Source organism: Coregonus lavaretus (assembly GCF_964263955.1).
Source record: "Coregonus lavaretus genome assembly, contig: HAP1_SCAFFOLD_1595, whole genome shotgun sequence".
NCBI classification, from domain to species: domain Eukaryota; kingdom Metazoa; phylum Chordata; class Actinopteri; order Salmoniformes; family Salmonidae; genus Coregonus; species Coregonus lavaretus.
The window spans coordinates 74,158-97,646 of record NW_028161881.1 but is presented as its reverse complement, the minus strand read 5'-3'; the positions used below and the strand labels follow the sequence as shown (position 1 = coordinate 97,646).

The following is a 23,489-nucleotide window of genomic DNA, read 5'->3' as shown; positions in this document are numbered from 1 at the left end:
GTCGCCTAATATGAAACATTCCATCTCAAATCCAAAATGCTGGAGCATAGCACCAAATGTAAAACTGTAAGCTTCACTGTCCAAACACATATGGTGTGGACTATGTGTGCCTGGTAAACACATGTGGATCTGGTGAACAGTTATCACTTGTTGACCAACTACAGGAATACTGACCTCAGAGTCTCCAGTTTACAGTGGGGATTCCCCAGTCCAGCAGAGAGCAGCTTCACTCCTGAATCCTTCAGGTCATTGTTACTCAGATCCAGCTCTCTCAGGTGTGAGGGGTTTGACTTCAGAGCTGAGACCAGAGAAGCACAGCCTTTCTCTGTGACTCCACAGCCTGACAGCCTGACAAAGAGATCATCATGATTTCAAAAACACACTGTTAATTTAACACCAGTAGTGTAGAAGGACAATGGCAAATGCATTTGGTTTATTCTCTTAAACAACATATAGATTCATCTTCCGTCTCCTAGAATTGCATGTTCATATTGTTATACTAATGTGAACACCAATGCACTGATTCAGTAAGTTTTTCAATATAATATAATATATTATATACATATTATAATATATATTTTTCTCTAAACTGAATATTTCTTCCTGATGATTAGTACTTAAATGTCATTTTATGTACTCACAGAGCAGCTCTGGAGGCTTTGACCAATGGCAGCAGCCTCAGAAGACCTTCCTCTGATCTGGAGTATTTCTTCAGGTCAAACACATCCAGCTCCTTTTCTGAAGTCAGCAACACAAAGACCAGAGCTGACCACTGTGCAGGTGACAGTTCTTCTTCTGAGAGACTTCCTGAGCTCAGGTAGCTTTGGATCTCCTCCACTAGAGAATGGTCATTCAGTTCATTCAGACAGTGGAACAGATTGATGCACCTCTCTGGAGAGGCATTCTCCCTGATCTTCTCCTTGATGTACCTGACTGTTTCTTCATGGCTCTCTGAGCTGCTTCTTGTCTTTGTCAGTAGACCTCGTAAGAGCTTCTGATTGGACTCCAGTGAGAGGCCCAGAAGGAAGCGGAGGAACAGGTCCAGGTTTCCTGTCTCACTTTTTAAGGCTTTATCCACAGCACTCTTGTAGAAAGTAACTTCAGGCTTGTCTCTGGACTGCGCAAAAAAGTAGCTGAACATTGATTGAGGTTTGGCCATTAGATTCTCATTGTTGTTGATGAATGAGAGGAACACATATACAGCAGCCAGAAACTCCTGAATGCTCAGATGCACGAAGCAGTACACCTTGTCCTGGTACAGCACACATTCCTCTTTAAAGATCTGTGTGCACAATCCTGAGTACACTGAGGCTTCATTGACATCAATGCCAGCCCTTTTCAGGTCTTTTTTATAGAAAATCAGATTGCCCTCAACAAGCTGTTGAAAAGCCAGTTTTCCCAGTGACAGAATGCTCTCTTTATTCCAGTGTGGACCTGTCTCTTCTTTCCCAAGATACTTTTCATTCTTCTGTTTGGTATGAAACTCCACAAGGTGTGAGTACATCTCAGTCAGAGTCTTGGGCATCTCTTCTGTCTTGTGTTTCAACATGTGTTCAAGGACTGTTGCAGAAATCCAACAGAAGACTGGAATGTGGCACATGATGTGGAGGCTCCTTGATGTCTTTATGTGTGAGATGATTCTGCTGGCCAGGTCCTCATCACTGAATCTCTTCCTGAAGTACTCCTCCTTCTGTGGGTCATTGAACCCTCGTACCTCTGTCACCTGGTGAACACACCCTGAAGGGATCTGATTGGCTGCTGCAGGTCGGGTAGTTATCCAGAGGAGAGCAGAGGGAAGCAGATTTCCCTTGATGAGATTTGTCAGCAGAACATCCACTGAGGTTGACTCTGTGACGTCACAACAGATCTTGTTCTTCTGGAAGTCTAGGGGCAGTCGGCACTCATCCAGACCATCAAAGATGAACAGAACTTTGTACTTGTCGTAGTTGGAGATTGTTGATTCTTTGGTTTCCATTGAGAAGTGATTGAGAAGTTCAATGAAAGTGTGTTTTTCCTTTTTCATCAAATTCAGCTCCCGAAAAGGGAATGAAAATACAAATTGGACATCCTGATTTGCTTTTCCTTCAGCCCAGTCCAGAATGAACTTCTGCACAGAGACTGTTTTTCCAATGCCAGCGACTCCCTTTGTCAGCACAGTTCTGATAAGTTTGTCTTGTCCAGTTAAGGGTTTGAAGATGTCGTTACATTTGATTGCAGTCTCTGGTCTTGCTTGTTTCCTGGTTGTTGTCTCAATCTGTCTCAGCTCATGTTCATTATTGACCTCTCCTGTTCCACCCTCTGTGATGTAGAGCTCTGTGTAGATCTTATTGAGAAGTGTTGGGTTTCCTTGTTTAGCAATCCCCTCAAATACACATTGAAACTTCTTCTTTAGATTAGATTTGAGTTCACGTTGAAGAATCACAGCAAGCTCATCTGAATCTAGAAACAACAAAGAGGATATTTATATTAAATCTGTTTTAATGCCTACAGTATTGTAAGACTGTCTTATAAAGTTTAAATTATAATCATTTATTCTCTTGTCTGTATAAATCTGTAAATGTTTTCATAATGCATTACACACTGGTGTGACTGATTTATATCATTATTGGTATTATTGATGGCATTAATAATGCTCTCTCTCTCTCTCTCCTCTGTCTCTCCTCTTCTCTCTGTCTAAATGAATCCACACAACACATCCCCGCTGCTACTTGATGAGGTCACTAGGTGTTGTGTTAAGGCTGCTACAATATAATTGCGTTACACAGCTACTTTAGCTGTACATTAGCTACAGCTTTTAAATGTTCTAAAACAGCATTACATGAGGCAGAAAGCTCTTACTTTTCTCCAGTGTGTCAGCAAGCTCCTTCTGGTTCATTTTCCTCAGGACATGCAGTGTGATCTTCAGAGCCCCCTCTCTGGCACTGCTCTCCTGCTTCTCATCTTCAGCATCCACCACTTCCTTATCCTGCTTCTGACTCTCAAAGCCTTCTGGGAGTTCTGGACTAAGAATCATCTTGAACATCTTCAGCTCATTCTTCACAAATGTCATAATATTCTCTTCAAGCAACTGAAATAAATAAAGTAAATAAGTTAAGCAAGAGACTAAACGCTTTCTCATTAACACATGAATGAATGATTGACAGATCAACTTTACTTGAGGTAAACAAAAACAAATGTACATAACAGGACCACATACACTGAATATGGAGGCCAGGTCTGTTTGATGACTCTGGGAAGACTGACCACAGAGAATCTCTGACTCTGATCTCTCCTGTTGGTTTCTGGGGACAAAACATGAGATTACATCTCCTCATCCAGGGAGTGCACACACACACACACACACACACACACACACACACACACACACACACACACACACACAGGGAGGGAATGTTGTGTTTGTTTAATATTGTTTCAGGACTATGAAAATGGAAAAAAGGTTTAGCCTATGGATTATGAAAACAACAAAAATAAATGGGAAAATGGGAGAGGAGAAATGACTAGAGACAGTGTTGTTTAACTCACTGACCATGACCCATGAGTTCTTCTTACCTTTGTTCACTAGAAAAGTCTCCCTCTCTAAACTTCATAGGTTGAACCATAGACTGGTCACTCTTCATGGACACACAGCTGGGTACAGGGGAGGCTGGTCTCTCCTGCTTGATTGGACTTCAACACAACAGAGAAAAACATTACATCTCTCATCTACTCTGAGCTCAGATGGGGAAACTTAAGAAGAGTTTCATTCCAAAACGCTATATATCCATTTTCAGAAATGTTCGTAAATTAGCTTTTATTGTTTGAAGAAATTATGAAAGAGATTGGTGTGTTTTTTCACTATCTAAACATGGCATGGGGTTGTTCAATGACAGACATGTATTTGTTTAAAATCTATAACTTGATGGTTTCATTTATATAATATATAATCATTTAAATAATCATGTTTTTTTGAAAAATGCTATATATCTGCCTCACTCAGAGAAATAAGTAGAACTACTAGGTTTTACACAGTAATAATATATATCTGCCTCAACTGCGCCACCCGGGACACACTGTCAAATGTGACCGACCGGCTCGATTCGGTCTTATGTAGCAATATTTGAAATGGTGTTTTTTTTTTTACATTGGATAAAAGTAGAGACTCAGCTAGAAAAAGGTATATCATACACTACAGTTGAGGAACAATGGGAAAGTAATTCTGCTTTGAAAGATGATAAAGTTGTAACCTCAATTTTGAGAAAATGGCCTTTGTGTCATGAGCCCTCTCACTCCACTGGGTTACCACCTTAATTTGTTTCCACTATCTTCCACTCTGCTCACCTCTCTCTCTCTACTCAGCCTAACCAGCTCCACCTGTCCCTGCTCTGCTCGGCTCTAATTACTCTGCCAGCTGCGCTGCATTACCCACTAACCTCTCCCAGCATTTAAGGCCCTGTCTTTCAGCTCTCCGGTGTCAGATCGTCTGCAAAGCTCACACCCGGAACCTGTTTGCTCGCGCTTCTGGCTCACCCTGGTTTTGTGACCCCGGACCTGCCTGTTTTTTGGATACTCTTCTGCCTCAGGAGATCCAGACCTGCTTCTGCCATTACGACTCCTGACTACTCTTCAATCCCGGTAACTCTGACCAGCCTTCTGCCTTGCTACTACGTATTTTGGATTGCCCTTGAACTGTACTGCTGCCTTGTTTCATTCCGCCCTGTTGTGTCTGTGTCTCCCCCCCCCCCCCAGGACTTCTGGACCACCCACCACCGGCTTCATAGGACGCATCGCTGCCACTGGGGGGGGCACAGACCCAGCACATTGGACGGGATCCCTGTTACCCCTGGAGCCTTCATTCACTCCCTACTTCCCTTTTCCCTTAAGTTTAATAAACTTTCTGGTGTGACGCAATTGTGGTCCTCTGGTCGTCTGTCTGAACCGTGACAGTACGATCTGACCATTATGGACTCAGCGCACACTTTCCCCGACATGGAAACCGATGAGCATGAGCAGCAGTTCCAGCAGCAGCAACAACAACTCGCCATGATCTTTCAACTCCTCACCAACCTTACCCCAGCCAGTCTGCCCACCAGCCCTGCTGTCGAGTTACCTGCCCCGGTCATTGCAGCCGCTGCTCCGGAACCCAAGATTGGAAACCCCGAGCGGTTCAACGGCGATTCAACCCAGGTCCGGCCATTCCTGACTAGCTGCCGACTTCAGTTCTCCTTGCAGCCAAGGACCTTCGCCACGGAGGGGGCTAAAGTTGGGTATGCCATCACTCACCTGACGGGCCGAGCTCGACTCTGGGGAACAGCAGAGTTCGAACGTCAAACCCCCGCATGTGCAACCTTCGACCTGTTTGCTGAGGAGATGCTGAAGGTGTTTGACCTGGATTCACCCACCGCAGAGGTGTCTCGTGAACTGTTCAGTATTCGACAAGGCAGACGTACAGTCGCAGACCATTCCATCGACTTCCGAACCCTGGCTAGACGAAGTTCTTGGAACACACCATCGTTGGTGGACGCGTTCTTCCATAGTTTGGCTGACTATATCAAGGACGAGTTGGTCTCCCATGAACTGCCTTCCACTCTTGATGAAGCCATCGCACTGACTGTCAGGATCGACAGAAGGATACAGACCCGTCGTCGTGAGAGGGGGCGCCAAGGTCCACCTACTACCGGCATTCGGAGAGATCCGACTGGGCTCCTGTCATCTACTGCCACTCACCCAGGTCAGCTTGATCAGTCTGAGCCTATGGAGATTGGGCGAGCCTCTCTCACTCCTGCAGAGCGCCAGCGCCGCTTCACCTCAAACCTCTGCCTCTATTGTGGAGGTGATGGACATCGTGTGGTAACCTGCCCTTTAAAGGGCCGAAGCTCACCGGGCATAGGGGGAGTCCGGTTGAGTTCAATGACCATCCAGTCCTCCGACCGCAAACCCCTGCTGCAAGTTCACCTCCGCCTCTCTGACTCAACTCACACCCTGGCTGCTCTGGTGGATTCTGGCGCCGAAGCCAACATAATGGACATCAAGCTGGCACGCCAACTGGGACTGGAGAACCTCCGTTTGACACCTCCTATTCCTGCCCGGGCACTGGACGGACACTTACTCGGATCGGTCACTCATGTCACGGCCCCGGTCTCGATGGGGGTGTCCGGAAACCATCAAGAAACTATCCAGTTTCACCTGCTCCCCTCTCCAGGCCAACCCCTCATCCTGGGTTACCCATGGCTCCGCCGGCACAACCCTCAGCTCGACTGGGTGACCGGGGTGATCAGGGAGTGGGGAGAGGACTGCCACCGAACCTGCCTGCTTGCTGCCGCACTACCCCCTCGGCCAGTACCTACTAACTCCGCTCCTGACCTCTCCAATGTCCCAGAATGCTACCATGGTCTCAGAGAGGTGTTTAACAAAGCAAGAGCCACATCTCTGCCCCCTCACCGACCGTACGACTGTGCCATCGACCTCCTCCCTGGAACAGCTCCTCCTAGGGGTCGTCTTTATTCGTTGTCTGCTCCTGAAAGAAAGTCCATGGAGGACTACATCAATGGCTCTCTGTCCGCAGGATTAATCCGTTCATCTTCATCTCCTGCTGGTGCTGGCTTCTTCTTTGTGGGGAAGAAGGACGGATCTCTTCGCCCCTGCATCGACTACAGGGGACTCAACGACATCACAGTGAAAAACCGTTACCCTCTGCCTCTGCTCACCTCTGCTTTTGAGTTGCTCCAGGGAGCCACTGTTTTTACCAAGTTGGATCTCAGAAACGCTTACCACCTAGTGCGGATCCGGGAGGGAGATGAATGGAAAACCGCATTCAATACACCAACAGGCCACTACGAGTATCTGGTTATGCCTTTTGGCCTCACCAATGCTCCTGCTGTGTTCCAGGCTCTAGTGAATGATGTACTGCGGGACATGTTAAACAAGTTTGTCTTCGTTTACCTGGATGACATCTTAATCTACTCCAGAGACCTGTCTGAACACACCCGCCATGTCCAGCAAGTCCTTCATCGTCTTCTGGAGAATTCCCTCTACGCCAAGGCAGAGAAATGTGAGTTTCACGTCAAGACAGTGGCCTTCCTGGGGTACATAGTGGCAGAGGGAAGTATCCAAATGGATCCTGCCAAAGTATTAGCAGTCACTTCATGGCCAGTTCCGGAGAACAGAAAGAAGCTGCAACAGTTTCTGGGGTTTGCTAACTTCTATAGGAAGTTTATCCGGAACTACAGTACCGTTGCTGCCCCTCTCACTGCTCTAACCAGCACCAAGCAACCCTTCACCTGGACCCCAGCAGCCGACAAAGCCTTCAGTACCCTCAAGGTGAGGTTCACCTCCGCTCCCATCCTCCAGATGCCTGATGTGGACCGGCAATTCATTGTGGAGGTGGACGCCTCGGATGTGGGAGTTGGTGCTGTGATTTCTCAGTGGGCTGCGGAGGATAGGAAGCTCCATCCCTGTGCCTTTTTCTCACGTCGGTTGTCCCCCTCTGAGTGCAATTACGACATAGGGAACCGTGAGCTGCTGGCTGTGAAGCTTGCCTTGGAGGAGTGGCGTCACTGGCTGGAGGGGTCCACCATTCCATTTCTCGTTTGGACCGATCATAAGAACTTGGAGTACATCCGCACGGCCAAACGGTTGAACTCCAGGCAGTCCCGCTGGGCCCTGTTCTTCACCAGGTTTAATTTCACTCTGTCATACCGGCCTGGATCACGCAACACCAAGCCAGACGCCCTCTCCCGTCAATTCCAGAAGGATGACACCCCCTCCAAGGACCCTGTGTCGATTCTGCCAAGTCCCTGCATCGTTGCAGCTCTGACCTGGGCTGTTGAGGAACAGGTGCTGGAGGCTCTCCGTAACCAGCCAGGTCCCAGCACCTGCCCAGCTGACCGCCTTTTTGTCCCCGAAGACCTGAGGTCCCAGGTCGTTCAGTGGGGACATGACTCCCGCCTAGCTTGTCACCCTGGCTCCACCCGCACTTACAACCTGCTCGCCCAGAGGTTCTGGTGGCCCTCTCTGAGGAAGGATGTACGGGAATTCGTCCAAGCCTGCCCCATCTGCAACCAACACAAGTCGTCCTGCCAGCCCCCAGCCGGATTGCTGCAGCCCCTGCCTGTGCCCAGACGTCCCTGGTCTCACATCGCCCTTGACTTTGTCACGGGGCTGCCCCCTTCAAGAGGCATGACCGTCATTCTCACCATCGTTGACCGTTTCAGCAAGATGGCACACTTCATTCCCCTCCCCAAGCTCCCAACCGCCAAGGAGACCGCCCAGGTGGTCCTGGAACACGTCTTCCGGATCCACGGACTGCCAAGGGATGTAGTTTCTGACCGTGGTCCACAATTCTCCTCCGCTTTTTGGAAGGAGTTCTGTCACCTGCTGGGAGCCACAGTCAGTCTGACTTCCGGATTCCATCCCCAATCCAATGGGCAGTCAGAGCGGGCTAATCAGGAGCTCGAGAAGGCACTGCGATGCATGACTTCACGCAACCCCCACTCCTGGTCGCAGCAATTGACATGGGTGGAGTACGCACACAATTCTCTGACCTGCTCTGCCATCGGTATGTCCCCTTTCCAGTGTGTTTATGGATACCAGCCTCCTCTATTTGCCAGCCAGGAAGAGGAGGTTACTTGCCCATCTGCACTTGCTTTTGCCCGTCGATGTCGCCGCACCTGGTCACAAGCCCGAGCCACACTCCTCAGATCCGTTGCCAGCTACACTACCGGGGCCAACCGTCGGAGAATTCCTGCTCCCACCTACCATGTTGGTCAAAGGGTGTGGTTGTCATCGAAGAACCTGCCACTCAGGGTGGAGTCGCAGAAGCTGGCACCTCGGTTCATTGGCCCATTCCCTATCATAAGAGTGATTAGCCCAACTGCTGTCCGGCTCCAACTGCCTAATTCCCTGAGGGTGCACCCCACTTTCCATGTGTCTAAGATTAAGCCCATCCATGAGAGTCCGCTGGTCCCTGCGGCGCCTGGTCCTCCTCCTCCACGGCTCGTCGATGGTGGTCTGGTTTACACCGTCCGCCGCCTGCTTCGGTCCAGACGGAGGGGTAGGGGTCTCCAGTACCTCATTGACTGGGAGGGCTATGGACCTGAGGAAAGGACCTGGGTGCCAGCTAGTCGGATTGTGGATAGGACTCTCATCACCGCTTTCCACCAACGGCATCCTGATCAACCTGCAATCCGTAGGGGCCGCCCCAGAGGGGTCCCTAACCGTCCTGCCCGCTCGGCTTCCTGTCCTGTGCCTGATCCTGTCTCGGGACCTGTCCCATCTCCCGACCACGGCCCTCCGGCTTCCTCCGAGGATGAGGACGTTCACTCGGACCGTTCGGAGGAGTTCTAGCCCTCCTCCGGCTCCCCTCCTCCCGCCCGGCGTGGTGTTGCTCTTGGGACTTCTGGGGCCGTCCCTTGGGGGGGGGGTTCTGTCATGAGCCCTCTCACTCCACTGGGTTACCACCTTAATTTGTTTCCACTATCTTCCACTCTGCTCACCTCTCTCTCTCTACTCAGCCTAACCAGCTCCACCTGTCCCTGCTCTGCTCGGCTCTAATTACTCTGCCAGCTGCGCTGCATTACCCACTAACCTCTCCCAGCATTTAAGGCCCTGTCTTTCAGCTCTCCGGTGTCAGATCGTCTGCAAAGCTCACACCCGGAACCTGTTTGCTCGCGCTTCTGGCTCACCCTGGTTTTGTGACCCCGGACCTGCCTGTTTTTTGGATACTCTTCTGCCTCAGGAGATCCAGACCTGCTTCTGCCATTACGACTCCTGACTACTCTTCAATCCCGGTAACTCTGACCAGCCTTCTGCCTTGCTACTACGTATTTTGGATTGCCCTTGAACTGTACTGCTGCCTTGTTTCATTCCGCCCTGTTGTGTCTGTGTCTCCCCCCCCCCCCCAGGACTTCTGGACCACCCACCACCGGCTTCATAGGACGCATCGCTGCCACTGGGGGGGGCACAGACCCAGCACATTGGACGGGATCCCTGTTACCCCTGGAGCCTTCATTCACTCCCTACTTCCCTTTTCCCTTAAGTTTAATAAACTTTCTGGTGTGACGCAATTGTGGTCCTCTGGTCGTCTGTCTGAACCGTGACACTTTGAATGTTTTGGTACACCTACTGGAGAGCTCTTCTTTATCTACAGTGGTATTACTTTGGCAGATAATGTCACCCATCTAAATAAATAGTATATATATATATATATATATATATATATATATATATATATACATATATATATATATATATATATACATATATATATATATATATATAGTTAACTAAATGTATGGTGTTTTTGGTTTATGTCAGTTCATTGTTTGTTATGCTATAAAATTGTTATTTTATGGTTTTAAGTGGTAAAATTAACTAGAAAATGTCATATTTTGTAATTCTGAGTAATTACTACTAGTAAGGATATGCTTTATTCAGTACTACTGCAGTTACTAAATAATTCCAATAGATGACAGCATAAGACCATGAATGATATTTCAGAAGATCAGTTTAGTTTTCTCCCTGGATACACAAACCACTCCCCCTCACAGGAAAACTCCTGCACACGCTTTTTACTGTCCCTTTCCACACTGCTAACGCAAGAGGAACGACTAAAAAAGCATTTAACAGATTACTGTGAAATAATATAATGATGATTCATGTTTATTATTACCTGTTTTTATACTCATGTTTTGAAATCATACTTCATTACTATAATGATTATCAATAAGCCTGAACATTAATTTAGTCACCTCTGGTCGAGAAAAAATTATTTTCCTAGTACATTCATTGTCAGATTCATCAACCAGCAGCGAGCACTCTGCCTTCTAGCACAAGCGAGGGGCATGTTGAGGTACATTTGCTAACCGCGAGGGTTGCATGATGTAATTTATTGGTGGGCTGGAAGACGCACTCTTGTCTTTTCTATTCCGAGGTTGTTTAATCGCAATATTAGATATTTAAAAATGCATGTATATTAGAGTTGAGGTTGGAGCATCTGACTAGTGAATATTTACCAGGGGTTCAACACCTGCTATAGTCACTATTTAATTGCTCTTCCAAAAGCATCACAGGCCTAATACGAGATGTATAGCTAGCTAAAGTAATGAGTGACCATTTTAGAAAATCCTGGATGCTGCATGCTATTTTATGTCAATCATATTGCTGCTTGTAGCCTATAACTGATGCTTCGTGGTCTTATGCTGCCATCTATTGGAAATATTTAGCTATTAAAAGTTATTAATTCACGTACAGACGTTGGTGAGGCAGCTGAGAAATAAAGTGTATTAGATCAGTCTCAAACCTGCCCCAAGCCAATTGCTGGACTTTCACACAGAGGTTACTAGGTCACCCAATTCAAACCACATTTGAAAAATGTGTCTTATTTATCAAGTGTTCTGTCTTGCAATTATACATATAATAAAATAACAACAAAATAATCAAAACGCTATTTAATACTATAATTGTAAGCATTTCACTGTAATGTCTGCACCTGTTGTATTCGGCGCATGTGACCAATAAAATTTGATTTGATTTGATTTGATATTATTACTAAAATAGTTTCTAAAAGTGTTCTAGGCTACCCTACCCTAGAATTAGGGGTTAGGGTTACGGCTAAAATAGGTTATAAGTAGGGTAAGAGTTTCTGTATAGCACTTTGTGACATCTGCTGGTGTAAAAAGGGCTTTATAAATACATTTGATTGATTGTTAGGTTTAGGGTTTATATGGCAAAAAACAGTATGGGTTTATGGCACTCTTGCTCCTCCTTGTGGCCGTATGTGGGTACTACATAACTCATTCATTAAATTTTTTACATTTACATTTTACATATTTAGCAGACGCTCTTATCCAGAGCGACTTACAGTTAGTGAGTGCATACATTTTCATACTGGCCCCCCGTGGGAAACGAACCCACAACCCTGGCGTTGCAAGCGCCATGCTCTACCAACTGAGCTATATGACACTTGCTAGGCTCATAATCTGAGGTAGCAACTGCGTCAGATCTACAAATCCATTCGCTAGACCACGAGATTAGACAACAATCACCCCATTATACCCATTTGGTTTGCAACTCAGTGAACCTGCGCAGCATTCGCTCAATTTGATGGCTACGAACGAAGATTTCGATGCATATCAAATTACCCAGCAGCCATTTAGAAAAATGGTTATTAAGTCATCAGAAAAATGGTTATTTCTTAATAAAAAAATGTCTTAATAAAAAAATGTCTTCTGGCTGTTTAAATCGGCCACATCTTGAAAAAGAGGACAGGGACATGCGTTTTGTTTAGATTGTACACTTTTTTCTTAAAACAAATATGGTTAACCATGACCAGAAAATGTTTAATGTTTGATGGCTATCCGCCAGCCATCGCCTCTAAAACTGTGTCTCACCTCACTATTGGTGACTACAACATGTACTCAGGTGAACAGTGTGCGCGCTCACCAAGTAGCCGTAACCTTGGTAATAATAAGTTACCTGAGGTAAACCTACAGGGTTAACGCTCACCAAGTAGCCGTAACCTTGTTAATAATAAGTTACCTGAGGTAAACCTACAGGGTTAACGCTCACCAAGTAGCTGTAACCTTGTTAATAATAAGTTACCTGAGGTAAACCTACAGGGTTAGCGCTCACCAAGTAGCCATAACCTTGTTAATAATAAGTTACCTGAGGTAAACCTACAGGGTTAACGCTCACCAAGTAGCCGTAACCTTGGTAATAATCAGTTACCTGAGGTAAACCTACAGGGTTAACACAGGCAGGTCTCATTGATAACAATAGCGAAGCTCTGTGGTCCTCTGTAGCTCAGCTGGTAGAGCACGGCGCTTGTAACGCCAAGGTAGTGGGTTCGATCCCCGGGACCACCCATACACAAAAAAAAATGTATGCACGCATGACTGTAAGTCGCTTTGGATAAAAGCGTCTGCTAAATATTATATATTATTATTAAGCTGGCATTGTGACGCAGAACAATGGGCTGGGAATAGAACGTTCTGAAGACGAGTCGGTGTCACGGAGCTCAATAGAACTAATAGGAGCTGGTAGGGTGAAAAATGACCAAACATAAGGCCTGTTGTTTCGAGATTACTTCATAACCAGGGACAGAAGGTAATATTATGAAACTTGGCTCAATGGCGGATGCAATGAACTAATTTTATCAGAAATAAACGTTGTAAAAAATGTCACTTGATGCGGCCCAAAAATAATATTAAAACGTTCAGTCCTTGGACACAGAGGGATTAAACACTAAAGTTACCGTCCATCTAGTGAAGAGAGGAGAACCGGACAGAGGGATGGTAGGTAGCCAGCATCCGTCAACAAGAGAGGGAGAAGCCCTCCACGGTATTTAACAGGTGGAAGAAACAACCCGGGAGCTCCATCGGTCCACAAGAAATGCAGGCAGCCGGTGTTGATGTAGTGGTAGCTAGGATAACTAGGATGCTGCTGGTAGAGTAGCTAGCTTAGCTAGCTGTACCGACTAGCTTGGCTAGCTAGCAGGTCGTTCATCTGTCCCTCGAGGATGATGACGAATCCGGTGAACCACAAGATGAAACAAGGATAGCGAGTGAAAAGGATCTGGCTACGAGTGAAAAGGATCTGGCTACACTCATACTGTCACTGACCATTACGCAAAAAAAGCAAATTGAACAATAAACTTCGGCGTCTCAACACTGTAACGAACTCCATCGTTGTTTCCCAACATCACCTCAGACCACTCTGCGCGTAACTGGACAATATGCTTGGCGCCAAACCGTACGTGGACGCGGACAGTTCTGTACGTGGACGCGGACAGTTCCAGAACGCGGACATGAGCAGTGCTACATAATAAACTACACCCAGTCTTTAAAGTCGGGTACATTAGTAATATTATTTTATTTATTATGTCAAACAAAAGAAAATCGTTTTTTAAAACAAGATTTTGAGATCTGGGCACGTATCCAAAAAGCGTCTCAGAGTAGAAAAATTGGTCCTCTCTCTCCCCAGACAGACTCATTTAATACTGGGTCGTTACAATGTTTTGAGATCTGGGCCCATATCCAAAAAGCGTCTCAGAGTAGAAAATGTGTCGTATAAGTGCTGAGAATAAAGCCATTTTAGTCCTACTCTTATGGGTATAAATTAAAGCTATGCATGAAGCCTCTTTATTCATAAGTGTCCCCCCTAGTTGGCAGATATTTAGGACACCTCATGAGCTGTCCTAACCAGTTAAGAGGTACCAGCAGGTGTCTTGATAATAGAAACATGCAGCGAGTCAGTGGTTTCTGTACCACATGTAATTGCTTTGGAGCAGTGGCGACCTGTCATTCAGGGCAGTTTAGCAGATGCTTTAGCAGATGCTCTTACCCAGAGCGATTTACAGTAAGTGCATTCATCTTAAGATAGCTAGGTGAGACAACCAGATAATACAGTCAAATATACAGGATACGAACATTCAATTTCAGCTAAACAATGGATATATAGCGTTTTGCAATAATAATAATAATAATAATGATATACATTTAAAATCTATTAATTAAACATCTGAGAACAGTAATATTGAAGGTACCCATAAGCAACCATTTCTGACTAAAAAACACATGTGAAAAATTGTGGAAATAGCATTTAGGAAATAAACTCTTAATAATTCTTAAACAAAATTGTCATCTCACCTCTTAGCTTTGGTGTCATGTTCCCCAGAGAGACTCATTTTAGAGGCAGGACCCCCCTCCTCTCTCTCCCCAGAGAGACTCATTTTAGAGGCAGGGCCCCCCTCCTCTCTCTCCCCAGAGAGACTCATTTTAGACCACTGATCCCTAAACAGAGATCCAACATGTTGGTTGTAGTTAACACAGTAATTCTTGAATGTGAATTGTTATAATTTATTAATTATCTCTTACACAACATTTACTAACAGACATATCGAAACAGTCAGGTGATTTAATGCAATCACATGAATATGTAGTTGTGACATCTCTTCACCATGGCCATGTCACACCCTTATTTGTATTCATTAAAAGTCGGCCATTTATTATTTTTGAATCTGTTCTTTTCTAAACGTATCTGAGAATGTAGACAGAAGGGCTAAAACAGGCTTGATTGATCTGGGGGGGATCAGTGATCTATACAGAAAGGTTTTTTGCAACAATTAAGAGATTCTTTATAATTTAAAGTCGGCTAGGTTATAATGTATAACAGTTTATTTTTTTGTGTAAAGCAGATCAAGGTCTATACCTCAGCCAGTGGCGACCCGTCATTCAGGGCAGGTGGCCTTTCCTGTTTTGCATGTTATTGTGGCATTAATACATGTCACATATCAGTTCGCTAACAACGTAAAAAATATATACACTACCGGTCAAAAGTTTTAGAACACACACTCATTCAAGGGTTTGTCTTTATTTTTACTATTTTCTACATTGTAGAATAATAGTGAAGACATCAAAACTATGAAATAACACATATAGAATCATGTAGTAACCAAAAAAGTGTTAAACAAATCAAAATATATTTAATATTTGAGATTCTTCAAATAGCCACCCTTTGCCTTGATGACAGCTTTGCACACTCTTGGCATTCTCTCAACCAGCAACCCGTTATTCAGGGCAGGTGGCCTTTCCTGTTTTGCATGTTATTTTGGCATTAATACATGTCACATATCAGTTTGCAAAAAATTTAAAAATAAATAAATGTATATATCATTGAGTTAATAAAGCCGCATACAAACATGGTCTCCTTTTTGTTTTCTTGAGTAAGGCAGCTCCAAAATGCTGGTGTTTCAGCCTAGCTCAGTGCTTTCTGTGGTGGTGGGGTAAGACAGAAGAAAATACGGAGCGCTGTGCCGTGATTGGCTCAGTGTTCTGTCATTCATGGGGACACTACGTCACCGCCAAGTCTAAGGGTAGAGCTAGAAAATGCAAGCCCCTTGGGTGCTGCCATAGAGTTACATTAGAAGTGCCCATCCAAGAAGGTCATTGGCCAACAGATAAAATGACCTCAAATCACATTATATCTACAGTAGCTTTGATTGGACTGATCATGTCAACATCATACTTTCAAAATCTTAGCCAGCAGTCATCATCATGAATCAAGTCGACAATCTACAGGCAAATCCTTTTTAATCCTTGTCATATGAAGATAAATAATGAAGAGAAATGATAGGACAGCTGTTGGGACTCTGCTGTTGGGACTCTAGTGTTGGGACTCTGCTGTTGGGACTCAGCTGTCGGGACTCTGCTGTTGGGACTCTGCTGTTGGGACTCTGCTGTCGGGACTCTGCTGTCGGGACTCTGCTGTCGGGACTCTGCTGTCGGGACTCTGCTGTCGGGACTCTGCTGTTGGGACTCTGCTGTTGGGACTCTGCTGTTGGGACTCTGCTGTTGGGACTCTGCTGTTGGGACTCTGCTGTTGGGACTCTACTGTCGGGACTCTGCTGTTGGGACTCTGCTGTTGGGCCAGCTTTATGTAGGCCCTAATAGTTTGTAGTTTAGCCTAGACCTACGAGAGTCTGCCCGTCTTTCCTACATATCAACACATTCATCCGACTTCTAATGTTACCGAGAAATACGTGCCACAGTTTCAACAGCCATTATGTAACTGCGTAGGCTACACACTTACTTTCACGTTCATATGGGGAAATCACATAACTTCTTACAGTCGCTGGTGCAGCCGCCTGTTCTCTTGCAGATGAAGTAGCTTTTATAGGCGACTCATTCAACCAGCCTAAACAACAGTAAATAAAAGATGTCAAATGGTCAAAAGTCAATCCTGATATAGCCATGTACATCAAAGAGTGGTGTATTGCTACAGATGTAGGATCTTAATTTTAGCCAGTTTGCTACAGCAGGAAAAGAATCCTGCAGCAACAGGACATTTGAATTATTATGTGGATTATAATTAATGAACAATTCTTTTAATAGAAAAGTGGAATTGATCATCTTCAGAAACCTTTTTTAAAGCTTAATACACTCAAATACACTACAAGTTTCAGTTCTCCTGCAACTGGGTGATCACATTAAGATCCTACATCTGTACAGAGATTATGTCTTTATCTAAATAAGGCAGTTTGAGTTACTAGCAAAAACATTGCAACGGTCAGCTGCTGTAAACCTATGTAATTGGATGTTATAGACCCATCTGAACAGTTTCTTTCCCCATGTTGTGTTCCTGACCAACCGACCATCTGGCCCAGTGAGACTAAAGGACTATACACTCTATGCTGCACACCACATCAAGCCATCTCTGAACTGTACACTACCATCTGGCCCATAGAGACTAAAGGACTATACACTCTACGCTGCACACCACATCAAGCCATCTCTGAACTGTACACTACCATCTGGCCCATAGAGACTAAAGGACTATACACTCTATGCTGCACACCACATCAAGCCATCTCTGAACTGTACACTACCATCTGGCCCATAGAGACTAAAGGACTATACACTCTATGCTGCTCACCACATCAAGCCATCTCTGAACTGTACACTACCATCTGGCCCATAGAGACTAAAGGACTATACACTCTACGCTGCTCACCACATCAAGCCATCTCTGAACTGTACACTACCATCTGGTCCATAGAGACTAAGGGACTATACACTCTATGCTGCACACCACATCAAGCCATCTCTGAACTGTACACTAAATAACTGAACTATACTGCATTAGCACTCTGTTAATCTCTCTTAGATATATTTATTCTGGTCCTGTATATGTATACCCACTGTACTGTATATCTATATATCAACTGTATTCCCACTGTACTGTATATCTGTATATCAACTGTATTCCCACTGTACTGTATATCTGTATATCAACTGTATTCCCACTGTACTGTATATCTGTATATCAACTGTATTCCCACTGTACTGTATATCTGTATATCAACTGTATTCCCACTGTACTGTATATCTGTATACCAACTGTATTCCCACTGTACTATATATCTGTATATCAACTGTATACCCACTGTACTGTATATCTGTATATCAACTGTATTCCCACTGTACTGTATATCTGTATACCAACTGTATTCGCACTGTACTGTATATCTGTATATCAACTGTATACCCACTGTACTGTATATCTGTATATCAACTGTATTCCCACTGTACTGTATATCTGTATACCAACTGTATTCCCACTGTACTGTATATCTGTATATCCACTGTTCATTCTCTTATAGCTCTATGCTCACTCTTCCTAGTTGTGTATAATGTTGTACAGACATTTGTGTAAACTCTACTGTCTGTATTCTGTCTCTAAATGTTGTCTGTCACTATCACCATGTAGATTTATGTGTACAGATGTAGGATCTTAATTTGATCACCCCCCACTGCAGAATAACTTTCCAGCAATGCAGGAAATGTAAAACTTGTAGTGTATTTGAGGTTTTAAAAGGCTTCTGAAGTTTGTAATTTCCACTTAGAAATGTCAGACTTGCGTTTCCCTTAATAGAAATGTATCAACCGCTACAAAAATATCCATTAATTATAATTCACATAATAATTCACATTTCCTGTTGCTGCAGGAATATTTTCCTGCTGTAGCAAACTGGCTCAAATTAAGATCCTACATATGTATGTGCAAATGTACTTGGCGAATAAAGGTGATTCTGATTCTGCAAAGGTTGAGTCTCTAGATTCCCTTGCTGCTCTGGGGAAATAATGAAATGGTTGTCATAGTGATTTAAACTGTGACTGGTTATCTCCCAACTCTGAGGCCATGTCATTTGTTATATTTCACCCAATTGATAAAAGAAGCTAGAAGGCTGAACCCAGAATACATCTTTAAATCAACACTTACTGATATTATCCTAAAATCCTTTCACTCATATTGTTGTGTCTCTTTGTTCAACGGACGTTGGGTAGTCTGTGATATTAATATTGTAGAAAACAGTGGGGCAGGGCAGTGAACCCAGGTCACTGGCGAAAAAGGCAAACACCCAAAGCATCGCGGCAATAGGGTTAAACCTATTGCTGCGATGGGAATTGTAACCTGGCTCACACTGCCCCCTATAAAAGCAAGTCCTGTGCTTCGACTACTCAGACCCCTCACACATCCGGGCCGTGCATTCTGATGGCCTCACAGACACCATACTACTTCTGACACCAATGTAGCAAACAGCGGGTCAGGGAAGCGAACCCAGGTTGCACGTGTAAAAGGCAAACAACCTACGCATCGCACCAATAGGGTTAACCCACATGGTGGGAATTGGAATGTGGCTCACACTGCCCCCTCCGACCAGGAAGTCGACAACTCACATGTCCGGGCCGTGCGTTCTGATGACCTCACAACCGCCATTCCACTTCTGACACCAATGTAATTCTCTGGCAACAGCTCTGGTGGACATTCCTGTAGTCAGCATGCCAATGGCACGCTCCCTCAAAACCTGAGACATCTGTGGCATTGTGTTTTTTGACAAAACTGCACATTTCCGAGTGGCCTTTTATTGTCACCAGCACAAGGTGTACCTGTGTAATGATCATGCTGTTTAATCTGCTGCTTGATATTCCATCCCTGTCTGGTGGATGCATTATCTTGGCAACGGATAAATGCTCACTAACAAGGATGTTAACAAAATTGTGCACAAAATCTGAGAGAAATGTGTTTTTATGTTCATATGGAACATTTCTGGAATATTTTATTTCAGCTCATGAAACATGGGACCAACACTTTACATGTTGTGTTTATATTTTTGTTCTGTATAGATAAAAACACAAAGCTTCCAGCAGAGGTCAGTGCTCTTCTGACATCTGTCAGATGGTAGTGTGATGTCCGAAGCTTCGACCGTCATCATCACGTAGTATTGTTACTTTGATACAAGCATTGATACGTTGTGTCGAATCAGTAGTGCTTTGAAAACTGCAACGGTGCATCGTAGCTCCGGTATTAATCGTCCAATCCCTAGTGTCCACTGAATGTTGACTAGCAACAAGAAAGTGGTACCTAAAAGACACCCACCATGAGTGCCCATTGAAGTGGCTCCAGACGAGGACATCTGAAATAAAAACCCTCCAACTTACAATATGGAGTAAAAAAACAAGTGGAGCAAACCAGACCAAACCAGACCAAACCAGACCAAACCAGACCAAACCAAACCAAACCAAACCAGACCAGACCAAACCAGACCAAACCAAACCAGACCAAACCAGACCAGACCAGACCAGACCAAACCAAACCAAACCAAACCAGACCAAACCAAACCAGACCAAACCAGACCAAACCAAACCCTGAGAGATACAAGACAGAAAGACTTTGTTCATCAACTTAAAGAAGCAGAGCTACAAAGAGGTGCCAGTCTTCTAACATCTCTAAGGCCAGCCAGAACACTGGACCAGCTGCTCTTCAATATCACATAACAGATGGAAACCTTCTGACTAAAGAGATGACAAGCAGAACACTGGACCAGCTGCTCTTCAATATCACATAACAGATGGAACCCTTCTGACTAAAGAGATGACAAGCCAGCACAGGCATAAGCATACTGTCTATTGAGGTGGCGCCAAGAGGTGCGGCCAACGTGCTAACATCCAACCTCAAAATATAAATGGAAATACCAAAGCCTGTAACAACATGTAGTCGTGACTGATATCTTTCACCTCATCTCCCTGTTACTGTTTGTTTAGGTAGTTATAGACAGTGCAGCAACACAAGGCCACATTCCTCTCAGCCCTTCCACTCTCTCAGGCTAATGTGTATTTATTAAAAGTAGACTATTTCTTTCAATCTGTTCTTTTCTAAACGTATCTGAGAATGTAGACAGAAGGGCTAAAATGGACATGATTGATCTGAGGGGGATCAGATCCGTACAGAAAGGTTTTTTGCAACAAGTAAGAAATTTATATTATGTAAAGTAGGCTAGGTTATAATATATAATAGTGGTTTGTTAGTGATATGCAGATGGAGGTCTATACCTCAGCTATAGCCTACATATCCTAGATGACCAGCCTAAACCGGTTCAGATCAGTTCACAGTGGTTATCAGTAGCAGGATTGATCACCTACAAATCGGTTTTAACCAGTATATCTAGCTTGCATCATAGTACACCCCTCAGGCTACATACAGGTTTCAGCATGAGGCAGGCATCAACAGCCGAGTTGTAGGCTACAACCTGGGTCGTGTTCATTAGTTGACTCCGCAGCCAACAGTTTTAAAATGTTGCATAAACAGTTTACTCCAAACGCTGTCCAACGTGACCTAAACGGTTTCTGTTGCCAAACGTTTTGCTACGGTGGGCACTAATGAACACACACAACCTGTTTCGAGGAAGTGTAAGTTGTTGTTAGTCTTTCCACTCTATTTATTTGTCTCTCTTTCTCACAAAATACCTTCCTGAGTGAAAAGAGTTAACAGTAGATTAGAAAGAGAAAATGTTGTTGCTTGTTGTGTTTTAAGCCTGTTTTGAGAAGACAAGTCTATAGACCTATGATACAGTACACTCAGAAAAAAGAGTTCCAAAAGGGTCCTCTGGCTGTCCCCATAGGAGAACGCTTTTGGGTTCCAGGTAAAACCCTGCTGCCTTCCATGTAGAACCCTCTGTGGAAAGGATTCTTCATGGAACCCAAAAGGGTTCTACCTAGGACCAAAAAGGGTTCTACAAAGGGTTCTCCTATGGGGACAGCCAAAGAACCCTTTTAGATTCTAGATAGTGTAGGAGTGATCACCCTGGGGCACTCAGATGGAAACAGAACGAATTCACCCCACGCATCTAATTTATATCCAAAACATGTTAAGGAGAGTAGGCCTATTATAACACTGTCCACAAAACATATAATCAACTATATTAATACACATAACAATATCATCAACTATATTAATACACATAACAATATCATCAACTATATGAATACACATAACAATATCATCAACTATATTAATACACATAACAATATCATCAACTATATTAATACACATAACAATATCATCAACTATATTAATACACATAACAATATCATCAACTATATTAATACACATAACAATATCATAAACTATATTATACACATAACAATATCATCAACTATATTAATACACATAACAATATCATCAACTATATTAATACACATAACAATATCATCAACTATATTAATATCATAACAATCGTCGTCTTACCTTTTATATGTCTCTCAATAGAAGTAGAGTCTGGAATGATCATTCGGTGGTGGAAAGTTCCTTTAGTTTGTTCTGCTCATTTCCATATCAGGTTCTACCTGTTCTCTCTCCCACTCCCTGTCTCTTTATAGCTCTTACAATGTGCCTTGGCATACATTCTACAAGTATCTGGAACTCCAAATGTAGTTCTGATTTAGTGTTCCAAATGAAAACAATTTGATTAAACAGGTTAATATGGTTAAAATACATTAAGACTGAGTAATGCTGTGATTGTTTTTATTATTTTGTATTGAAATGTTTGACTTTATTTTCCCTATGTCCTTTCAATATAGGAACAATTTGTGAAATGACAGCCTTCTGTAAATATGGACAAAAGTCTATGGATTCATTTGATGGTATGTGTCTTGCAACATTATGTAAAATGACAGGTTGAGAAACACTACATCTTCCTAGGTGCATATGTGAGAAGGTCTCCCTATGTGTGTGCCATCCCTAAACATCAAGTGTTTGTGGTTCATTAAAATGTTTATTGTCAAGGTTTAAAAAAAATAAATAAATATATATATATATATATATATATATATATATATATTGAACTCTATTGGAGGGATGTGACATCATTCTTCCACAAGAAATTCCATAATTTAGTGTTTTGTTGATGGTTGTTTTCAATTGGGTTGAGACCTGGTGACTGAGACGGCCATGGCATATTGCGAAACATCAGCAAGTTCCTCTCTCCCCAGGGGTAGCAGCTCCTGTCTCCCCAGGGGTAACAGCTCCTCTCTCCCCAGGGGTAGCAGCTCCTCTCTCCCCAGGGGTAGCAGCTTCTCTCTCCCCAGGGGTAACAGCTCCTCTCTCCCCAGGGGTAACAGCTCCTCTCTCCCCAGGGGTAGCATCTCTCTCCCCAGGGGTAGCATCACTCTCCCCAGGGGTAACAGCTCCTCTCTCCCCAGGGGTATCAGCTCCTCTCCCCAGGGGTATCAGCTCCTCTCCCCAGGGGTAGCATCTCTCTCCCCAGGGGTAGCATCTCTCTCCCCAGGGGTAGCATCACTCTCCCCAGGGGTAGCTTCTCTCTCCCCAGGGGTAACAGCTCCTCTCTCCCCAGGGGTAGCATCTCTCTCCCCAGGGGTAGCATCACTCTCCCCAGGGGTAGCAGCTTCTCTCTCCCCAGGGGTAACAGCTCCTCTCTCCCCAGGGGTAGCATCTCTCTCCCCAGGGGTAACAGCTCCTCTCTCCCCAGGGGTATCAGCTCCTCTCTCCCCAGGGGTAGCATCTCTCTCCCCAGGGGTAGCATCACTCTCCCCAGGGGTAGCAGCTTCTCTCTCCCCAGGGGTAACAGCTCCTCTCTCCCCAGGGGTAGCATCTCTCTCCCCAGGGGTAGCATCACTCTCCCCAGGGGTAGCAGCTTCTCTCTCCCCAGGGGTATC

General features: G+C 44.4%; 1 protein-coding gene across 1 annotated transcript in view; it reads right to left on the bottom strand.

Annotated features, from left to right (window-relative positions):
• The window catches only part of LOC311119965 (NLR family CARD domain-containing protein 3-like), a 30,432-nt gene extending 8,299 nt beyond the window's left edge, over positions 1 to 22,133 (bottom strand). Inside the window, exons 1-7 of the mRNA XM_084194606.1 lie at positions 22,063 to 22,133; positions 16,567 to 16,671; positions 14,625 to 14,768; positions 3,553 to 3,669; positions 3,197 to 3,281; positions 2,839 to 3,067; positions 668 to 2,439 (exon numbers count right to left, since the gene is read on the bottom strand). Of these exons, the coding sequence (XP_084050732.1) occupies positions 668 to 2,439; positions 2,839 to 3,067; positions 3,197 to 3,281; positions 3,553 to 3,669; positions 14,625 to 14,752 (2,331 nt within the window). The 5' untranslated portion in view covers positions 14,753 to 14,768; positions 16,567 to 16,671; positions 22,063 to 22,133. The remainder of the gene's footprint in view (positions 1 to 667; positions 2,440 to 2,838; positions 3,068 to 3,196; positions 3,282 to 3,552; positions 3,670 to 14,624; positions 14,769 to 16,566; positions 16,672 to 22,062) is intronic.
• Between the last annotated feature and the right edge of the window lie 1,356 nt (positions 22,134 to 23,489).